Here is a 20,283-nt window from a genome sequence, read left to right as displayed (position 1 = left end):
CTGGAATATTTTTGGGTTTGGGGTTTTCTTGATCAATTAACCAATTAAACGTTACAATGAAGAAAATTACTTTAGGAAGCAAATTTGTTCGTTTTCAACTCATGAGGAAGTTGATGTCAGGATGACAAGGGGCACATTCATGCACCTAGTGACCCAGGTGGCCCCTAACATCAAGCATCAAGACACTGTGATGCGTCCAGCACTCACCCTAAAGAATTGTGTGGCCATACCCATCATGAGGCTGGCCATGCCTGCCAGGCCTAGGTATGTGGCCCACTCCTTTGGGGTGGGTAAGTCCACTGCTGGCCAAGCTATTCTGGATGTATGGGGGGGCCATCCAGGACATCCTAGCCAACTGAGTCATGTGGCTGGCTGGCCCTGGGGAGGTGGTGGCAGGGTTCATGTACTTTGCCTCTGGCATTTATTCCATTCTGGGTGCATCTACACGTGTTTAACTGCACAGTAGACTATTTTCCTGTGGCATAAAGTGTCACAGTCTACATGTATGATGCTATTAGACTGCAGCAAACTAATTTTTGCTGCAGTAAGATGGTTCTGTCAGGGACACTACTATCTTACTGTAGCAAATATAATTGTGCCTAAACGCACATGTAAACACTGACCGAGGTGCACCTTGCTCCGGGTCAGCCCAGGCAACAAGGGGTTAGACCCCTGCCTGCCACCTAACCCCAGGGTTCTGCATCCTGGGGCACTCTGGTGCCCCAGCCAGCCCCTCTACCACCCAACATTGCCTCAAGGTGTCCTTCTTGTTGTGTGGCTCAGGAGTTTGTGCTCTGAGCTAGTGGTGGGAAGGTTGTCAGCCCAAGTCTGGGTGCGGACCCAGACCCCCGGCTGGGAAGTGGGTCCCTGCTGGTTGTGCAGAAAACTTTTGTAGATGACACCAAGCTGGGGGGGGGGTGGGGATAGTAGATACAATGGAGGTAAGAGCTAGGATTCAGAGTGACTTGGATACATTGGAAGATTGGACCAAAATAAATCTGATTCCTCAGGCTCCTGCTGTTGCCAACCCCCCCCACCCCCCCAATGGGGGGTCCCCCACTACCACTGTGAGCGACTAAGGGTGCCTTGCCTACCCCAGATGCCTCAGGCAGACCACCCCCTGCCTTCACCTTCACCACACTTTGGGTGGCTGACCTGGATGGCTGCTACCACCACCACCACCAGTGCTGCTGCTGCTAACGCCTGTGCTGCCACTGCCCTGCCTCAGGAAAGGGTGGGGGGATTCCCTGCTGCACCGCCTTGAACCGCCCTGCACCGCATTACTTCCCTAATGGACTGTTTGCTCCTGAACTCCCTCACAGCTACCTCACCACATCTAATCCTGTGCTGTTTCCTGCCTGCTGCCAGGTGCCTGGCTGGAGCCCTGGACTGAGCTCCAACAAACGAAGCCCCTCCGTCACTCCAGCCATGTTTTATATCTGCCTTAGCAGCCTCCCCTGTGTTTTGCCCTTGTGTGGCAAGTCCTGTGTCCTACTCCCCCTGCTATGGTGTTTGTTGTGTGGCTGAGTAAGCCAGCTCAAGTCTCCCCAGCCTGTGTGTGTGTCCCCCGTCCTTGACCTTCCCCAGGCATAGCCTGCCCAGTTTCCTGTGGGTCTGGAGCTCAGTGAGCCTCAGCTCTCCCCTGCTCCCTCTCGCCATAATTCCAACCTGCCCCTATCGGATTCACTAGCCCTTCCGTGTTTTTTTGTTTTTATTTTTTGGTTTCCCTCTCCATTAGCAATGGCAGGGGCAGTAGCCTTCTGGAGGGCAGACACCCCCACAGAACTTCCTGCAGGCCCCCAAGAGGGTGCATGTCCCTACATCCCCCACCCCAGGGGCAGAGTCCAACCGACCCCCTCTGGGGGCAGACAAGCCTATAACCCTTGCTGCAGGGGCAAGTAGGACTCTAGCAAGGGGCCACGGGTTCTTCCCCAACCAGCCCCCCCGAGGGGATCCCAAGCTCTCCCCACCATCAGGGACCCCGGGCAAGGGCAATAGGAAGAGTTCCTCTTCAGCCTTCTCCACAGCTGGGGGTGGGAAGGGCAAGGGCCCTGCCCCCCAGCCTAGACCACTCTTGCCTGAGGGGGCCAGGTGCACTACACTAGCAAGCATATCCACTTAGCCTGTCCCTGGCCCTAGCCCTGGCACCACCAAGGCAGCCCCCCAGCGGGGGAACTGCAGCTATGCCCAGGGCCAAGCTACTTGTATTCCTTGACCTCAAGTTCACCCAGTGGTCTGCCAGCAAGGTGTAGCTCATCTTGGACTGGGACCACTGGGGAGATTTTGACAGTGTCCTCAACACTGCGAAGGCGCTGGCGGGGGAAGGCAAGGGGCCCAAGCGCTGAAACGCTGGAATCTATAGGCGGGCCTGCAGTTTCATAGATGCCCTCTATGCCTATGGGATGGTGCTGTGCTAGTCGGCAGGCCCCACATTGGGCATTGTGATGCATGAGGCCCCTGCTGAACTGGCTGTCCACCCCACAAGCTGCAAGGTCATTTAAGATTGCAACCCTCAATGTCTACGGCTGTAGAAAGGGTCTCTGGAGATGCTGGGTGCTCTTTCCTTCAGGAGCGGGGCTACCCCAGGGTATTCTTGCAGGAGACCCTGATGACTCCAGCCAATGAGCCTAGCTGGTGGCTGGAGTGGGGAGACAGGGTCTTTTTTAGTAACCTCTCAACCACCTCTTGTGGGGCGGCCACCCTGTTCTCCCCAGGCATGCAGCCGGAGGTTTTTCAGGATGTTGAGGTGGTGCCAGGTTGCCTGCTGCACCACTGGGTCTGAGTGCAGGGGCTGGTCCTGAACCTCCTGAATGTGTACGCCCCTGCAAAGGATCCGGAGTTGGCAGACTTCTTCCACCAGGAGGCCACTTACATCAGCACCCTCAACCCTCACGAGTGCCTGGTCCTTAGCAGGGACTTTAATGTCACCCTGGATGCACAGGACTAGTCAGGCAGGGAGTGGAACCAGGCCACCATAGGCATCTTCGGGGAGATCTTGATGGAGTACTCCCTGGTAGACGTCAGCCGCACCCGTCACTCTGATGGTCCCCCTGCCTTCACTTACGTGAGGGTTGGGGAGGAGCCAGCACGCCACTCCTGGTTGTACCAAATTTATATCTCAATGCCACACTTTGCCCAGGCCCACTCCTCTGGCATCCAACTGACCCCCTTCAGCAATCACCACCTTGTCTGGGCCCAGGCATCCAGGGTCGGCCTACTCGCATTTTAATGCCAATCTGCTGGAGGACGTGGGCTTCAGGGAGGCCTTCCAAGAGTTCTAGCTGGCCTGGTGGGAGCAATGGGTAGCTTTCCCTTTGGCTTGGAGATGATGGGATGTGGGGAAGGTGCGCATCTGGCTCTTTTGCTGCAGCTACACTTGGAGGCACACCCAGCAGAGGAAGGCAGTCCAGGAGCAGCTTGAGTGGGAAGTGCTGGAGCTGGAGAGGCACCTGGCCACCGACCCAACCAACCCATCCCTCTGCGGAGAGTGTCAAGAGAGGCAAGAGCTTTGCACTCTGGACGACCACCACGCCCATAATGCATTTGTCCACTCGCAAGTCTAGCTCCTTCGGGAGATGGACCACAGCTCCTGCTTCTTCTAAGCCCTAGAGAAGAGGTTGGGGGGGGAGGGAAGCCCAAGATGTGTATCACCTGCCTCCTGGCAAGCAATGGCACCCCCCTCACAGATCCAGGTGAGATGCACCAGTGCGCATGAGCCTTCTACAAAGAGCGCTTCTCTCTGGATCCGACTGATGCTGAAGCCTGTTGGACTCCTGCAGGTCAGCACATGACTGAGACTGGCTGGATGCTCCTCTCACCCTGGCAGAGTTCTTGGCCGCCTTCTGTCTGATGCCTGGCAGCAAGGCATCAGGCATTAAGCTGACTGCGGAGTTCTACCCGGCCTTCTGGGATGCCCTTGGCCCAGATTTTGCTGCAGTCTGGGCTGAATCTGAAGGAAGTGGGGAGTGCCCCTTGTTGTGCTGGAGGGCCATGTTGACCCTCCTGCCGAAGAAGGGGGATCCTCACAATCTGAGGAACTGGCATCCCACTTCTCTCCTTTGCATGGACTATAAGATGGCAATGAAGGCCGGCTTGCTTTGCCTGCAGTCTGTACTGGCGGATGTGATCCATCCTGACCAGATGCACACAGTGCCTGGCCGTTCCATCTTCAACAGCCTGTACCTGGTTTGGGACCCCCTGGAGCTGGTGTGCTGGGAGGGCCTGTCTTTCACCCTCCTGTCCCTGGACCAGGAGAAAGCATTCAACAGGGTGGATCATGGGTACCTCACAGGGATGCTGCAGGCCTTTGGCTTCAGGCCCCACTTCGTGTGGGCTCTCCATGTGCTGTACACCTCTGCAGAGTGTTTGGTCAAGCTCAACGGGACCCTGATGGAGCCATCCCGTTTAGGTAAGGGGTATGTTGTAGAAGAAGAAAACCCCAGGCCTTAATTTCTTTCTAAGAAGTGCTTTGTGGAATTTTCCATAAACACTGAGCAGACCTATGAGGTCAATAGGTCAAACCGTAGTTTTCCCGCCCTTGCAGCTTTCTGGTTCCAACTAGTTCTCTGTTCAGCTTGTTATATCTTGTGTCATGTGACCTGAAATTGAAACATATAAAAGGTTTGCTTTGATTGTCTGTGGTGGAGAGGCTCAGCACCCCGCCCCCCCCCGCAGCTGCTTGTAAATAAAGGGTCTCTAACAACTTCTGACTAAACAACAGAGTGAAGCTTGTTTCTTCCACAGTGTCAAGCCTACCCGCTGTCAGGCCACCTGTATGCCTTGGCCCTGCAGCCCTTCTTTGGCCTCCTGCACCAGGTCAACCCAGTTGTAGCCAAGTGGCTCCTGCAGCACCATGTCAACCCGGGCATGCATGCCATGTCAACCAGCACCATGTCAACCCCTGTAACTTCACTGGTGTCAAAGGTCACGTAACATCACTTCCTGATATGATACCACTTCCTGTGACGTCTTTGAATATGGCTCGCTGGCCCACTGGGTGATAAAAAGGTCGTGATCTGGCCTCACATTCAAAAAGGTTGGACACCCCTGAACTAGATGAATTCCTGAGGTCCCTTCCAACCCTAATTTTCTACGATTCTCCCAGAGCCTGAGGCCGACCCCCCAGGCTCCTTGCCAGCTGGGGCTTCTCTGCCCTGGCTCAAACTGCTGCAGTCCCGGGTGCAATGTCTGCTCATGTGCTCTGGGCTACAGCAGTTTGAGCATCTACATGTAACATTAAAGCACCGTTATAAACTCCAGCACAAACTGCACTGGAGTTTATCACATCACCCTAATGGCACATGTAGATGCACCCTCTGAAACCTTTTGGTTCTGTTCTATCCAGTACAAGTTCCCTAAATGGTGCACAAAAAGTAGGGTTATTTTTTAAATGACAAAAGCAATGACACGTATGTCATAAGCCATATTCGATCATCATTACATAAGAGAACCATCACCTTGTAGAAAAGCAGTTCTAAACTGTACGGAAGACTGGAAATTATGCAGCAAGAATAATCAGCTACCTTTTCTTGGAACCTACTATTCAGTCTTGCAATGACTATGCTTCCTGTCCTACTAAATATCAAACAAGCAGGTCCAGTCCAGTAGCTTGCTCATCCTTCCTATTCTGACATGTCAAAGGTCTCTTTCGATCTACATCTTGCTCTATCTATCCTATTAAAGGAAGCATAAGGCCATGAGACCTACTGAACCTGCTCTTGTAGAAAAAGTGGATATAGATAAAATAGATATAGAGCAACAGCACAAAGCAACAGAAGAATAAAAGAAAGTATGTAAAAGTTTTATACCAATCCCCTTCATGATATTATCTGACAGGAAAACTGCCATTTTTATGGCTGGGGAGGTATTTCTGCAAAAGAGGCAAAGTGTGTAGCCATTTGGGTAACATTAGACTGACATTCTTTAGACAGTAACACTTTAAAAGCATCTTAATATCTTCGAAACAGGAACTTTTCCTTCCTTCCTATATGTCTGAAAAGTAGAAAATTGCTGGTATTTTATATATAAAACATTAGCAATAACTAACTAAATAATCTGGAAGATTGTGAGATATTCATTGATATTTCAATCCATTTTTTAAAAATGGTTTTATAGACTGGCTCCAAAAATATATCTCCATAGCAAAATCATGGTTTTGCTGGAGATGCTTGAAACTGTACTGCCACCAGCTGGCAGAAAGAAAGAATGGAAATTTTGCTATTTTATTAAACACAGAAGCACCAACCTATCACATGAGTCTGCTGGTGAGAACACTAAATATGGAATCTTGAAGAAAGAATACACTTTGAAAACATGAAAGATTTAGGGCTATATCTCTTTCTCTGTGTCCTCCACAAACCTTTTCTGCCCGAATGGCTTTACACAGCCCACAAAGAGAAGAGGTAAGAGGAGAAGAGAAGGCAACTGCTCTTGAAAGACTGCCCAGGGGATCTCCATACCTTAGCATACACAGTCCATTTTAATCAAAGAGCCATAACATCATACATCTCCCCAGAAGAATTGTGGCAAATGCATTATAGCTCAAAACACAAAACCAACCCCCTACACTATTGTACCAGTATTGACAGGGATCGATAACAGCCATGATGTATTACTCATGATTTCAGGGAAGACTTACACAAAGTATTCCATGAAACAAACAAAAACCTTTTATGACATTTTCTGTAAAGTCACAGGGGACAGGTTGAAGACTGACCTGTTTACAAAGTACTAAGCAGCAGCAACAATCCAAGCATAGGCACCAACTTTGGTTTTTGCCTGCGGGTGCTTGCAAACATTAAAAAAAAAAAAAAAAAAAAAAGTGCTTTACTTTAAATCCAGTTTGTTCCTACACTGAGCCCTGCAGGTGCCCAGAAGAGGCAGGTCATTACTCCAACCCGACTCTGCAGCATCTGTAAAGATCGAGCACCTTAGTGGGGCTTTTTTGGTGCTTTTATCTAATAGCTGATTGAATCAGCATTAGCTGAAGGCACCAAAAAGCTCCACTGAAGCACCCCATCTTTACAGAGCCAGGTTGAAGTACTATAATGTGCTGCTTCTCCCTGTAAAGCGCATTTTGTCTTTTTAACATCTGCAAGCAGCCTGAGATCTATCATAAAACAAAAATGGCCATGGTTCATGGGTGCTTGAGCCCCAGAGCACCTACAGAGTCAGTACCTATGAATCCAAGGATTGCTACTATAGCATGACCATACATCTCAGTTTGGCTGGGACAGTCCCAGATTTCATAGACCATCCCAGGTTGTAGCCAGTTGGTTAAAAATGAAAGAAAAGTCCCAGAATTGGCTGCTGCAGGCAAAGGGAGAGGCAGGCAGGCAGGGGTGTGGGGCACAGTCCAGCAGAGGGGCAAAGCAGCCTGGTGCACCAGGCAGGAGGGCAGACAGACACCATTGATATCACCTGTGCCTGCCTGACTCAGTCTCTCCTGAGCAGTGATTGAAGGCATGGGGTAGGCTGGGCTGCGCACCGCTGCAGTCTGCCCACCTTGCTCCCACACAGTAGTGGTTGCCTGCCTGTCCACCTCCCCCACAGACTGCGCCTTGGGCTCCTGCCTCTGCCTGCAGCCGCGCTGCTGATGGGGGTGGGACGGCAGTGTCCTGGATTTCCTTAAAAATAATATGGTCCCGTAACTATAGAGCACTGCTCTGAGGCAGCTCTCACCCCAGCAATATGCCAACACATGGAGAGGAGGCGCTGCCCTGAGAACATTGTTAGAGGATCCATGACAATGACAAATCATTGGTCAAAACCACCTCATTGGAATGTGGTGTATTGGGAAGGTGTGTAGGTTGTAGCCATGCTGATCTAAGGACATAGGCAGACAAGGTTCCTTGGGTGAATCTGATATCTTTTATTAGACCAACCCAAATGGTTGGAGAATAGTTATTAAGCAAGCTTTCAGGTTGAAAAACCTTTCGTCAGGCTAAGGAAGTTTCAGCAGTTGGTGTGTGCTCTTCCTGGATGGAATGAAAAGTAAAGAAGCCAGCTGCTGGGCTGGTCTGCATGCAAGACAGGTAGTCAGTGAGAATATAGATTGAGGAGTCAATGAGACAGGCTGCAGTACAGAAGAAAAACCTCCACAAATCACACACTGCTGGTTATGATATATCACCCCTCCCTTGAACCTGTAAGGAAAATCCTCAAACAATTGCAACCCATACTAGAAAGAGACCCTATTCTTAAAAAGATCTTCCCAGAGCCACCCATCCTAGCCTTCAAACAAGCACCGAACCTCGCTAACCTCATCACCAGAAGCAAACTTCCTCAAGCCCAAAACACACTGAAAGGATCCAGACCATGCCATGACAAGAAATGCAAAACCTGCCAACACATATCCACCACCCCCACTATTACTACACCCCACAACAGAGCCATCAGCATTCCTGGATCTTACAGCTGCACCTCCAGAAACGTAATATATCTCATCCAAATGCCCTGATGGAAAATACGCAGGAGAGACCAAACAACAACTGCGCACCAGAATGAACGCACACCAGAAATCTATCAAAGACAGAAATACCCAATTACCTGTGGGGGCACATTTCTCACAAGAAAACCACTTTCTCTCCAATCTCTCAGTCCTGATCCTCAAAGGAAACTTACAAAACACTTCCCAGAGACGAGCCTATGAACTCCACTTCATCAACCTCCTGCATACTAAAAATCATGGACTAAATATAGACATTGGATTTATGACACATTATAACCTGCCTGACATCTGACTCCCCAGGTATCTCTCCACTTTCATCCCCCTTCTCTCTCTCCCCCCCGCCACCCCCAGCTTGTCTCTCACCCATTGACTCCTCAATCTATATTTTCACTGACTACCTGTCTTGTATGCATACCAGCCCAGGCGCTGGCTTCTTTACTTTTCATTCCATCCAGGAAGAGCACACACCAACTGCTGAAACTTCCTTAGCCTGACGAAGGGTTTTTGAACCCAAAAGCTTTCTTAATAACTATTCCCCAACCATCTGTGTTCGTCTAATAAAAGATATCAGATTCACCCAAGGAACCTTGTCTGTGTATTGGGAAGTGAGCTTAACTGCAAGAGTTTCTTCAGTCTCCCGTATCTCCTCTGTTCAAATCTTAATTGCTTGTGCAGGAAATCAAGGTCTGTCATAATATACAGCAATGATATGGGGCATGCCACCAAGCTGAGGGAAAAATCTACAGAGATGTTGCAAAGACTCAGATTAGGGCCAATCTTATTAACTATTTTAATTGGGCATCTGAGTAAGGAGATAACCAAGAAGTAAATTAATTTGTGCATAGCTGTCTATTGGGAGGCTTGTGAACACTAGTAAGGTGGGGGGAAAAAAAGATTCAAAGTATATTGAGGAAGGTTAGAAATATGGGCAGAAACTAACAGAAAGGTTCAACCTGGCCAAAACTGATCTGAAACGTAAATATTCAGTTGAATGGGAAGTAGATGTTGTAAAGCAATAATTATGACAGTCTTGGTAATAATAATAATGGTAAGCAAATTTCTGTGTTGAGTATTTTAGGAGTAGTTAGCATCAGGCAATATCTAAAGAAAGGTATGGTCACTGTCTCTGCTGATGGCAATGCAACTGCTGTGAAGAAGTTGTCCTTTGTTGGTGAATCTTGATCCCTGGGACATCCAGAGCCACATTCTGGTGAGGACACCTAATCATAAGCACTGAATCAGCAAAGACCCAATCTGATACATGTGAGATCCTGTTATATTTCCTCATCTCTCTTTCCATCTTCCATCATTTTTCTCCTATGCTATCTCTGTTTTTCATTTAATCTCAAGACAGACTGCCAGACAGACTGAAGAGCAGCAATATGATGGAATGACACTGCCCAGATTCGAAATGACTGGTACAGCAGACCAGATCAACCAGATGACATCCCAGAAAAGGCAAGTGAGCTTGGGTCCACAACAACAGGTGTCACTGGCTGTCTTGCCCGATCAGAGCATCCATCTGTGACTGACTTTTATCCAAAGAATGTCAACAAGATCCCTCTTTGCATCTGTCCATTTCATCAAGAGCAGGGGGAAAAAATTCTCATAGCAGCCAACTCAAAATTCAACAACCAAACTAACCTTTTCTTCCCCTTCAAGGACTGTATGACAGAATGAGACCCTTTCTCTAGTAGACAAGACTCTGACAGATTTGGGGTTTTTTTGTATAACTACTCGATTTATATTTCAAAATGTGTAATACCTTGTTTGACTCTCACTCTTCTGTATATCCTTATCACCACATTTCCCATCTTTGTCCCAAATTTTCTACTGTGTTTGACAGGGCTGGATCCAGGATTTGGCAAAGTAGTATGCGGGACCAGCTATCTATCTTCACAGCAGGGGTCGTTGCATGCACCACTACTCCCACTCTCCTCCCCACTCCCCTTTGCCCTCAACCCACCAGTGCGGGAAGACTATGCCTGGAACATCTTGGGACTTTTTAAAGTTCCCAAAGTGCGTAAAAATCCCCTCTTCCCCTTTGTGCTCAGAGGCAGTCCCCTTCTCTTCCCTGCCTGCTGCTACTGCCTTCCCTGCTGTCCTCTGCAGAGGAAGCTTCAAAGCCATTCCTGCCTACTCCAGCTGGACTACGAGGCAGCAGGGCTCAGCTGGAACAGCAACAGCAAGAGGTGCAGGAGCAGTCACAGGAAGAAGAAACACTGCCCCTCACCCCCATCACTTCTGCTGTTGTCAGTGTTCCCAGCTGACCCCATCCCTGCACAACCCGGCTTTGAAGCTTCCCTGGCCCTGGGACAATGGGGAAAGCAGTAGCAGCAGGTGGGGAAAGGCGGAAAAGTGGATGGGAGGGGACTGCCTCTAAGCAGCAGCTGGGGGAGAGAGAAAGGGGAGAGGTAGGGATGTGCCTCTGAGCAGGAAGGGGAAGGAGGGGATGTGACGTTTTAAAAAAGCCCCCAGAGACTCCCAGGGTGTGATCCAATTTAAAAGGGGGATGCAGCTGCACCACTGCACCCACTCCTGGTGTTTGCCTAAACAAGCAGTCTCAAAAACTCCATGTTTAACAGCTTAGTGTTGCACAGCAACTCTCTGAAACCATTTTTACCACAGAATAAATACTTCTGCAACTGTTGGACAGGGAATAAGGGCTATTGTAAAAATGAAAAACTCTTATCAGTTTACCTGTTCTCCCTTTGTTTTCTGTATCTTTAATAGATTAAGATATTTAATGTTGATTGTTTGCCTAGTACTGAGTAAATTATGCCCAGAGATCTGGGTTTTCCGCTTCCCACGGAAAAAACCACAGATTCCCTATTTTTAATCGGAGAAAATGTGGATTTCTCTTTTTAGCAGAGAAATCTGCGGATTCTTCGCTTTTTCAAAGCGGGGGGAGGGTGGAGCCTGAGTCTCTGAGGCAGCCAAGGCTGGGCTCATGCTCACACTCGCCCTTCGCCCCTGTAGCATGGAGGTAAGTGAGGCTGTGGGGGAGGGCTGGGGAAGATGGTTTGGGGTCTGAGGGAGCAGCGGGGTGCTGCCAGCCCCAGGTGGCACATTGCAGCTGGGAGCAGGGCCAGGGGGTGAGGGCAGGGGTGCCCCTCTGCAGGGGGCTTTGCAGGCAAGTGATGTGGGGCGCAGTGTGGTGGTGCCTGCTATGTGCAGGCTGCACACATGCTGCCCCGATGGCTGCCCAGGGGAGGGGGAGATGGAGGCTGACATGCAGCTGGAGCACAGCTCCATGGCCAGCTCACAGCTGCAGCCAGCTCCGTGGCTGGAGCACAGCAGCCTTGGCGAGGGATGGGGGCGCAGGGGCACTTGTATACGGCGCTGCCACTTACCTGGAGACCCGTGATGGCGGTGACAGCTGCTACCTCCAAAACCTCCCGCTGCCACCATGGAGCCATGCCTGGAGCTGTGCGGCTGGCCGCTGGATGGTAGCATGGTGGTGACTGGATGGCACACAGCCATCCCCACCACCCTATGCCACTGCCTCTGGCCGCACAGCTCCAAGCACGGCTCCGCAGTGGCAGCGGGAGATTATGGAGGCAGAGACAGTCACCACTGGCACGGATGGCTGCTGCATACAAAACCTCCTGCTGCCACCGTGGAGCTGCGCTCAGAGCTGCACAGCCAGTGGCAGCAGCACTGTGCAGGGTGGTGTTGGGGATGGGAATGGCTGCGTGCTGCCTGGCCACCACAACCCTGTGCTGCACCGCTGCCGCCAGCTGCACAGCTCCGCACTGGCAGCAGGAGGTTTTGTATGCAGCGGCCGTCACTGCTGGCACGGGCAGCCCCACAGGCAAGTGGCAGCGGCTGCCTGTGCCAGCGGTGACTGCCTCTGCCTTCAAAACCTCCTGCTGTCGCTTCAGAGCCGTGCTCGGAGCTGTGTGGCAGCATCACGGTGTGGGGTGGTGGTGGGGATGGCTGCATGCCGCCCAGCCACCACCACGCTGCTGCCCGGCCGCACAGCTCCGGGCAGAGCTCTGTGGCGGCAGCGGCAGGTTTTGGAGGTTGCGGCTGTCACCGCCATAACAGGCCTCCAAGTAAGCATCAGCGGCAGCGCCACATGCAAGCCCAAGCCCCTGTCCCCCCGTCCCTTGCCACGGCTGCAGAGCTGGCCATGGAGCTGTGCTCTGGCTACATGCCAGCTTCTATCTCCCCCTCCCCTGGGCAGCAGGCCTGGCAGCATGTGTGCAACCTGCACATGGCAGCCACCACTACACTGCACCTTGTATCACTTGCCTGCAAAGCCCCCTGTAGAGGGGCACTCCTGCCCTCACCCCCTGGCCCTGCTCCCAGCTGTGATGTGCCACCTGGGGCCGGCAGCACCCCCCACTCCCTCAGCCCCCAAACCATCTTCCCCAGCCCTGCCCCACAGCCCCCGAGCCCCACTTACCTCTAGAATCTAGGGGCAAAGGCATGGCTCCGTGGTGGCAGCGCTTGCCCGCAAAGCCCCCCCACCCTGCATGCAGACACCACCGCAGAGCCGTGTAGCTGGTTGTGGGGCATGCCACTGAATGCAAGCCCCGTTTCACCCCCCCCCCAGCCGGGCAGCACATATGTGGCTTGCACACGGTGGTTGCCACAGCACTGCTGCAGCCGTGCCCTGCACCACTTGCCCACAAAGCCATTCAGGTGGCTGTGGGATGGTAGCGCAGGGCGCAGTGGCAGAATTGCGGTGGCGAACCTCCTGTCAGGCCGGCCGGCATGTGTGGCCCACGGAATGTCACCCCTGCCCTCACCCCCCAGCCCGGCTCCTGGGAGTGGGCACATTTCCCCCCCCTACTTGATCTACTCCCCCAGTACCTTCCCTTTCCCCTGCCCCTTCCCCCTACACACACACTTACCTGCTGGGGTGGGTGTCAGTGTCAGTATATCTGCATGTCTGTGGGTCTGGGGGGCTGTTGCGAGGGGCAGCAGAGGGGCTATTGAGGCTATGAGGTGGGAGTGCGGGGCACCAGCAGCACTGGGAGGGGCTGTGGGGGGTCTTTAATTTTTATCACAGATTTTGGGTTTTTAATCAGAGAATTTGCAATTTTTAAATCAGAGAAAACCAGTATCCCTGGTTATGTCACTTGATTCACTGACCCTTGTTCACTATTGAATACTCAAAGTTAGGGGTGTGAAAGATCCGGCAGGGGCGGCTGGATCTATCCTGCACTGCAATACCTAGGTTTCAGACCATGGCATGCAGGGCCGGATCCAACGCACACTGCACAGGACCTGCACGCAGCATGCAGGTATGGGTCTGGCGCATGTAATGCTCGCACCAGAGCAGCCCCGTGTGCTGGACCTGGCAAACAGAGAGAGCCTATTGGCCCAATCTGGCCTGTAGACACCATTCAACCAGGCTGGGTGGCCTGATAAGTTTAACATCCCTGCTTTAAGTGGTTTAGTAATTTTAGCACCATATTCCCATGGAAATGAACACAGCAGGATTACTCACCAGAGGAAAACTGCTTAACTCTAAATCCAGTGTTTATTTATGTATTATGAATTTGATGTAACATCCCCCCCTTTTCCAGTAATTTAAGGAACGATACCATAATATTCCAATTATAAATCTAGCCTGCATACAAGTTACCTCCACATTTTTTGGTTTTAGGAAAGAGGTTTTTTTCCTTGAACACAAGTGGATAAGGATGGATAGAGACTCCCACAAGAGAATCAAATAACTAGTTAAAAGCACTGAACCCACTGCCACAGTTCCCCTGCTTTACATATGGCAGGTTTATGGTGTTAGGTCCATGTTCTGTCTGGGCTGACAGCAGTCTTACATAGAGCTTAGATGATGTATTGTACAGGATGGTTTGGACAGGGCTGATCCTGCCTCAGGACGAGGGGTTGCACTCTGGATTCTATGAAAATAGAGAGAGAGAAAACAGGCACTGACATCATTTTGGACTTGATATTTTTGTCCCAAGCAGAAAAATCCTGCAGGTCCAAAAGGCAAGACTGTGGAGGCCCCAATTACAGGCCAACCCTGCCTATACATAGGCATTGGCAATGTGTAGGGGGTGCACACGGGTGCATGTGCACCTTGAGCATGGCGGTGCAACCCGTGTGAAAAGGTGCCGCTAACACTGCCAGCGATGCCTGCAGGTGGTTGGCCCTCACCCAGCGCCATGGCTGCCTGCGGGAGCTCCCCGCTGCCACGCTCCTGCCGCCACAGCACCGCTGCTGCGTGTGGGAGCTCAGTGCCCCCCAGCCGCCGGGGGCACACAGCGTTCACGTATATAGATTCAGTGAGGTTTTTACGGTTTACCTGGAGGGAACTAAAGGTAGCCTTGTGACCAGAGCAGCATGGTAGACCCCAAGCCACAAGGTAAAATGGGGACAGCACCAGCCCAGGCAGGTTGTTGCCTACTAAAGCTCAGACCGCTCTGAACCAGTCAGTCTCTAGACACCAATTTAGACCAGAGGAAAGCGCCAGCTTGGCTTTCAGGCGAGGTCCTTTGGGTAGCGGGGATATTAGACCGGCTGGAACACAGCTCTTCGCAGGCTTTCTTGGCTCCCACTCGCTGTCTGGCTGGGAGCACGAGGCGCAGCTCTGCTCCGTGGCAGGGCGCCCGGAAGCGGCGGTCACTGCTGCGGGCGCGGCGGGGGCCGGTTTGAACCGCCCGGGGCAGCGCCTCAAGCCCCGCCCCCTCAGCGCGGCGCGACCCCGGTACCCACAATGCCTCGCGTGGCGGCGGCGGCGCAGTGCGCGAGCAGCCCATTGGCTCGGGCTGCGCCTATCGCCTGCCGCCTCATTGTGCGCTAGCAGCAACGGGCGTCCGCGGCGCGGCGGCGGGGCGCGGCGCGGCGAGCCATGAACGTGGGGTAGGGCCGCGGGCGCTGTTCTCAGCACCGGGCCGGGCGGCGGCCGAGCCTGCCCTGTCCCCGGTGCTGCCGCGGGGCGGGCGCGGGGCTGCCAGGGGCGCGGGCGGCTCCGTGAAGCGCAGCGGTGGCGGCGGCCCGGACGCGGGCCCGCGGGCGGCTGAGCAGCGCCTCTTCCCGGGGGTGGGCCGGCCGGCGGGGCCGGGGAGCCCCCTGCGCGCATCCGCGAGTGTCCGAGGCGGGAGGAGCCCAAGTTAAAAGCCACCGTACACAGTGTGTGCACGTACCCACAGAGACTTCCTCAGCCTGACGAAGGGTTTTTAAACTCTGAAAGCTTGCTTAAAATTTTTTTCCAATTATTTAAGTTGGTCTAATAAAAGATAACACATTCACCCAAAGAACCTCGTATACATACATATACACGCACAGGTTATATATATGGCTTTAACTTTTACCCTAAAAAAGACATCGTCTATGTTTTGTAGATAAAGCCACGATAGGGTGGGTGCGTGTATAGCTAGATCAGGCGCAGTTCTTTGGGGAAATGTGACATCTTTTATTAGGCCAGCTAAATAGTTGGGAACGTCGCTTGCAGGCGCAAACACCGTCTTCAGGCAGTGAGAGAGTCTAGTGTGAACTGCTGGTCTACCTCTCCCTTTGCCTGATGATGGGTGTTTGTGCCGCAAGCATGCAAAGAGCAACTTTTCCAGCTATTTAGTTGTCCTAATAAAAGATGTCACATTTACCCAAAGAACCTTGTCTGCCTATGTCCTTAGACCAACATGGCTACAATCAGCAGTTTTCCAGTTCTGGGTGCTGCACTTAAACAAGGACAGGGAAAAGCTTGAGCGAGTCCAGAGAAGAGCCACCTGTATGATTAGGGACTTGCACAGCAAAGCATATGAGGAGAGGCTGAGGGACTTGGGTTTCTTCAGCCTAAAAAAGAGAAGGCTGAGAGGGGACTTGATAGCAGCTTACTGCTACATCAGGAGAATACATCAAGGGCTTGGCGAACAACTGTTCACCAGGGCACCCTTGGCAAAAACCAGGAGTAACGGCCACAAACTCCTGGAAGACCATTTCGGGCTTAACACTAGGAAAAACTTCATAGGGTGTCCAGACTGTGGAATAAACTCCCTCCAGAGGTGGTGCAATCACTTACCCTAGAAATCTTCAAGAGGAGACTGGACAGTCACCTTGCTGGGGTCACCTGACCCCCAGTTGTCTTTCCTGCCTAATGCAGGGGGGCTGGATCCGATGATCTTGCAATGTCCCTGCCAGCCCCTTACAATCTATGAATCTTATGAAACACCCCAAAACATGATATCATTTACACACACACCATATTGTATTTTTGTATATAAAAGATATGATCCTTGAGATCTTCAGATGGAATAGGAAATAACAGTGCTGGGGTGATGTTACCTTTGTAATATCCAGGAAACATCTGAGGGGGAAGGTTTTTTTGTGGCTGCTGTCTTATTGGACCAACTGTAGCATTGGGAGGGACATAGACAGGCTTTTTGGTACCATTGCATACTGGCATTCAGAAGTCCCAGAAGTTTGTCTCTCCCAGCTATACAGTTGGTCCCATAAATACAGTTGCTGTCAATGCCCAGGTGTTGATAGCTCAGTGGTACAGCTTTTTGCCTGCCATGTGGCAGCCCTGGGTTCGTTTCCCAGCCCAGAGGATTGAGTTGCTTGCAAAAGGGAATCCCCACTGGAGATTTTTTGTCCATAAACTCCTGGAAGATCGATTCAGGCTCAACATTAGGAACAACATATTCACAGTCAGGGTGACCAGACTGTGGAATAAGCTCCCTCCAGAGGTGGTGCAATCACCTACCCTGGAAATCTTCAAGAGGAGACTGGACAGTCACCTTGCTGGGGTTGCCTGACCCCCAGTTGTCTTTTCCTGCTTAGTGCAGGGGGCTGGACCCGATGATCTTCCGAGGTCCCTTCCAGCCTTACAATCTATGAATCCTGATTTTTTGATTAAAAATATAGTCTAGCTGCCACATGCTCCACAGGGCAAGGAAAAAAACGTGTGTGTACACACACACACACACACACACACTTTTTTCCACCCTTGCCTTGTGGAGCATGTGAAACCTGGAAGGATTTATTGTTTAAGGAAAACTAAGGATCCCCAACAGCTTTGGGCTTTCTAAAATAACATCATTACTTGTAGGAGTTGAATTTGGGTTCCTGTACATGTGCGGGGAGCCTGCTTTAATGCACTGTAATTACAGCATGGCAGAGCAGACTCGATTAATCAAGTCTGCTGCAGCATGCTAATTACTGCACTCCACCAGCCTTCACATCCCACATATTAGTATCCCTGCACTTCAAATGGTGGTAGGGATGCTTTAAAACTCATTTGGTGAGCTTTAGTTAAAGTGCCCCTGCCTCCATTTTGAAGCACTAGGATGCTGAAACATGAGACACTGCAGATGCTTTAAGTAGACCAGCTCTGAGAGCTGCTCTAATTAAAGTACCCCCCCATCCGGAGCGTGTGTAAAAATGCCCTTTGTTTCCAAAGGAGTCTCTCATAGCAGCATGTGATCTGCAAAACTATGAAAGCATTTTATTTCTTTTTAGTTATGGTTTAAAGACCATATAAGGACTATAAACACCTAAAGACTGATCTCCATTTATTGCCATCTCACAGTCTTGAATGGTTCTGAACATGAATGACTAGTGCCTCCTGAGACAGGGGGCACCACAGTGGCGATCGGGGACTGCCCACAGCCGCCGGCAGCAGTGTCAGCAGTGGCAAGCAGGGACTGCCTGCAGCCACCAGCAGCGTGCAGAGACTGCCCGCAACCGCCAGCAGTAGTGTCGGCGGTGGGGGGGTGAGCGGCAAGCAGGGACTTTACACAGCCGCTGTGGGGGCGGGTGGCGAGCAGCGACCGCCTGCAGAAGCTGGCAGTGGCCAATTTTAAGGGGGGAACGTGCCCCCCCTATGCCTCACCTATGGTTCTGAAATTGATATAAAAGTTAAAATGTTTTTGTTTAACATGTATTTTATAGTAAGCTACTTAGATCATGTATACCTGACTCTTGCAATAGGCCCAAAATCATATGTGATGATACATCATGCATTTATAGAAGGATGTCCACGCAACTTGGATAGGCCCCAAACCAAGAGCATCTGATTAATATAGCTTGCTTTTAATACTTGTATATTCTGGTTTTCTGTTTTTTTTTACAAGTATAAAGTGTTTAATATAGGCATATAAAATTAAGCAAGCACAAAACAAGGATTATGAAACAAGGAGAAAATGTGATATATTTTACTCAAATATACGATGACTTCCCCAATAATTAGACTCTATATATGGAAAATGTATAAAGTTGTTATAATTTTCCAGGTATAGAATCTAATTATTGGCGGTTTGTCCTGAATTTGTCCACCTCCCATTGCTACAGCAATGAAAATAAATCTGGGAGGGGTCATGCGGCCCCTTTGCCCTCTGATCCTCCCGCTCTTCAATTACTGTCAGACCCTGCTGTACCTAAGCACATGGAAGTGAGAGGCAAATTTGAAAACACTAACTTTTATAAAAATTTGCATAATTTATATCAAAAATAGTAATTTGTAGTAACTTGAATAAATTACTGTGAGTACCCATAGACTTAGGTCATCCACAATTGATACATTTTACCTTTTTTGAGACAGCTGCAAGTTTTAGCATAGGTACAGCACTTTATATATACCACAAACGATGGTGTTTTTTTAATGTGACCATCATTATTATAGTAACTGATTTTTTTTAAATGTACTTCCTCCTTATACCAGTTCTATAAGGTGAGGAGGTACCCATTTCAAACAGAGAATTGAGGCAGAGAGAGATTAGAACCCCAGTATCAAAGGAAATTGAGAGTGGAGCAGGAAATTGAACCCTAAGTCTTCAAGTCCCACATTTGTTTACTTCCTGTTTCATAGATAGAAGACTCGCTTGTCTCTGTGTAGAAGGAATAATCTGAAGTTGGAACAAGTGTGAAAAGGGAATAGAAATAATTTGGGCCATTGATTTGCATTTGCCATAATGGAGAAGAGAATTTAGCCCTTGCTTAGTTTTATATTTATTACTGCAATATATCTATATAATTAGAAAAGCACTTTAAGTTATTTTTAGCATTCTTCTGTTTTACAGAGATGGATTAAAGCTTGAAACTGAAATACTAGATGGAAAGCCGAGGCTTATTTTGGCTTCATACGGTAGGATTTTTATTAACTATAATAGTTCAATTGTTTTAGTAGTAAAATTGTATTGAGATTAAAAGGCCATCTTATTTTGTTTATCCAAGAAAAGATTAAATGGTGACTTGATCAGTCTGCAAGGGAGAGAAAGAGACTTCATTATCTTAGGTTCAGCAGTATTAAAAAGAAAAAACATGACTAGATTTAATGATTAGAGGCTGCACTAGATCAGTTTTGACTTGAAAAACACAGTTTTTTAATTAAAAGTGCAGGTAATCATTTTAATACTTTTTCCTAGGATGTAGTCCATTTTTTATCACTTTAAAAATATAGTATTTTAAAAATAGAACCGATGGTGTGGGCTTGATGGAGAAGTTATTGATAGTCTATGGCAGTGTTTCCCAACCAGTGTGCCACAGTACACTGGTGTGCCATCAGGCGCATCCAGGTATGTCACGGCATTTTGGGCTGGAGCCATGCCTCCCACCTGCTGCTGCTGTGGGCAGCCAGACAGATGGGGGGAGTGTGGCTCCAGCCAGTGATTCAAATGCCGCGTCACCCCCTTCCCACTGTTCTGCGGCGTTCCACCGCTCGCTACCCCCCTTCCCTGATCTGCGGCATTCAGCCTCTTGCCACGTGATCCCCACCTCCCCACCCCGCACTGCTCTGCTGTGTTCGGCCACTCCCTGCCCCCCCCCCTCCCCCCACTTGGCTGGTGGGGCAGAGGAGGCCATGTATGTGTGCCACAGGGTGAAAAAGGTTGGGAAATGCATTCCACAGGAGATCAGGCAAG

The 20,283-nt window shown here is 50.3% G+C and overlaps 1 protein-coding gene and 1 long non-coding RNA gene across 4 annotated transcripts in view; one reads left to right on the top strand and one right to left on the bottom strand.

Moving 5' to 3' along the window:
* Positions 1–13,924: 13,924 nt before the first annotated feature.
* Positions 13,925–15,163, bottom strand: LOC109285092 (uncharacterized). The gene is made up of 2 exons (XR_002092758.2): positions 14,730–15,163; positions 13,925–14,322 (listed from the first exon to the last, which is right to left on the bottom strand). It is a non-coding gene; the product is annotated as an uncharacterized LOC109285092 (long non-coding RNA).
* A 32-nt stretch (positions 15,164–15,195) lies between these two features.
* Positions 15,196–20,283, top strand: part of CCDC66 (coiled-coil domain containing 66) — a 48,454-nt gene continuing 43,366 nt past the window's right edge. For all 3 annotated transcript variants that reach the window (XM_059715469.1, XM_059715467.1, XM_059715468.1), the window contains exons 1-2: positions 15,196–15,286; positions 19,444–19,508. In XM_059715469.1, the coding sequence (XP_059571452.1) occupies positions 15,276–15,286; positions 19,444–19,508 (76 nt within the window). In that variant the 5' untranslated portion in view covers positions 15,196–15,275. The remainder of the gene's footprint in view (positions 15,287–19,443; positions 19,509–20,283) is intronic.

The sequence above is a fragment of the Alligator mississippiensis genome, chromosome 12, assembly GCF_030867095.1.
Source record: "Alligator mississippiensis isolate rAllMis1 chromosome 12, rAllMis1, whole genome shotgun sequence".
Lineage (NCBI taxonomy): Eukaryota > Metazoa > Chordata > Crocodylia > Alligatoridae > Alligator > Alligator mississippiensis.
Note: the sequence above shows the minus strand (reverse complement) of the source record. Positions and strands in the feature narration are given on the sequence as shown.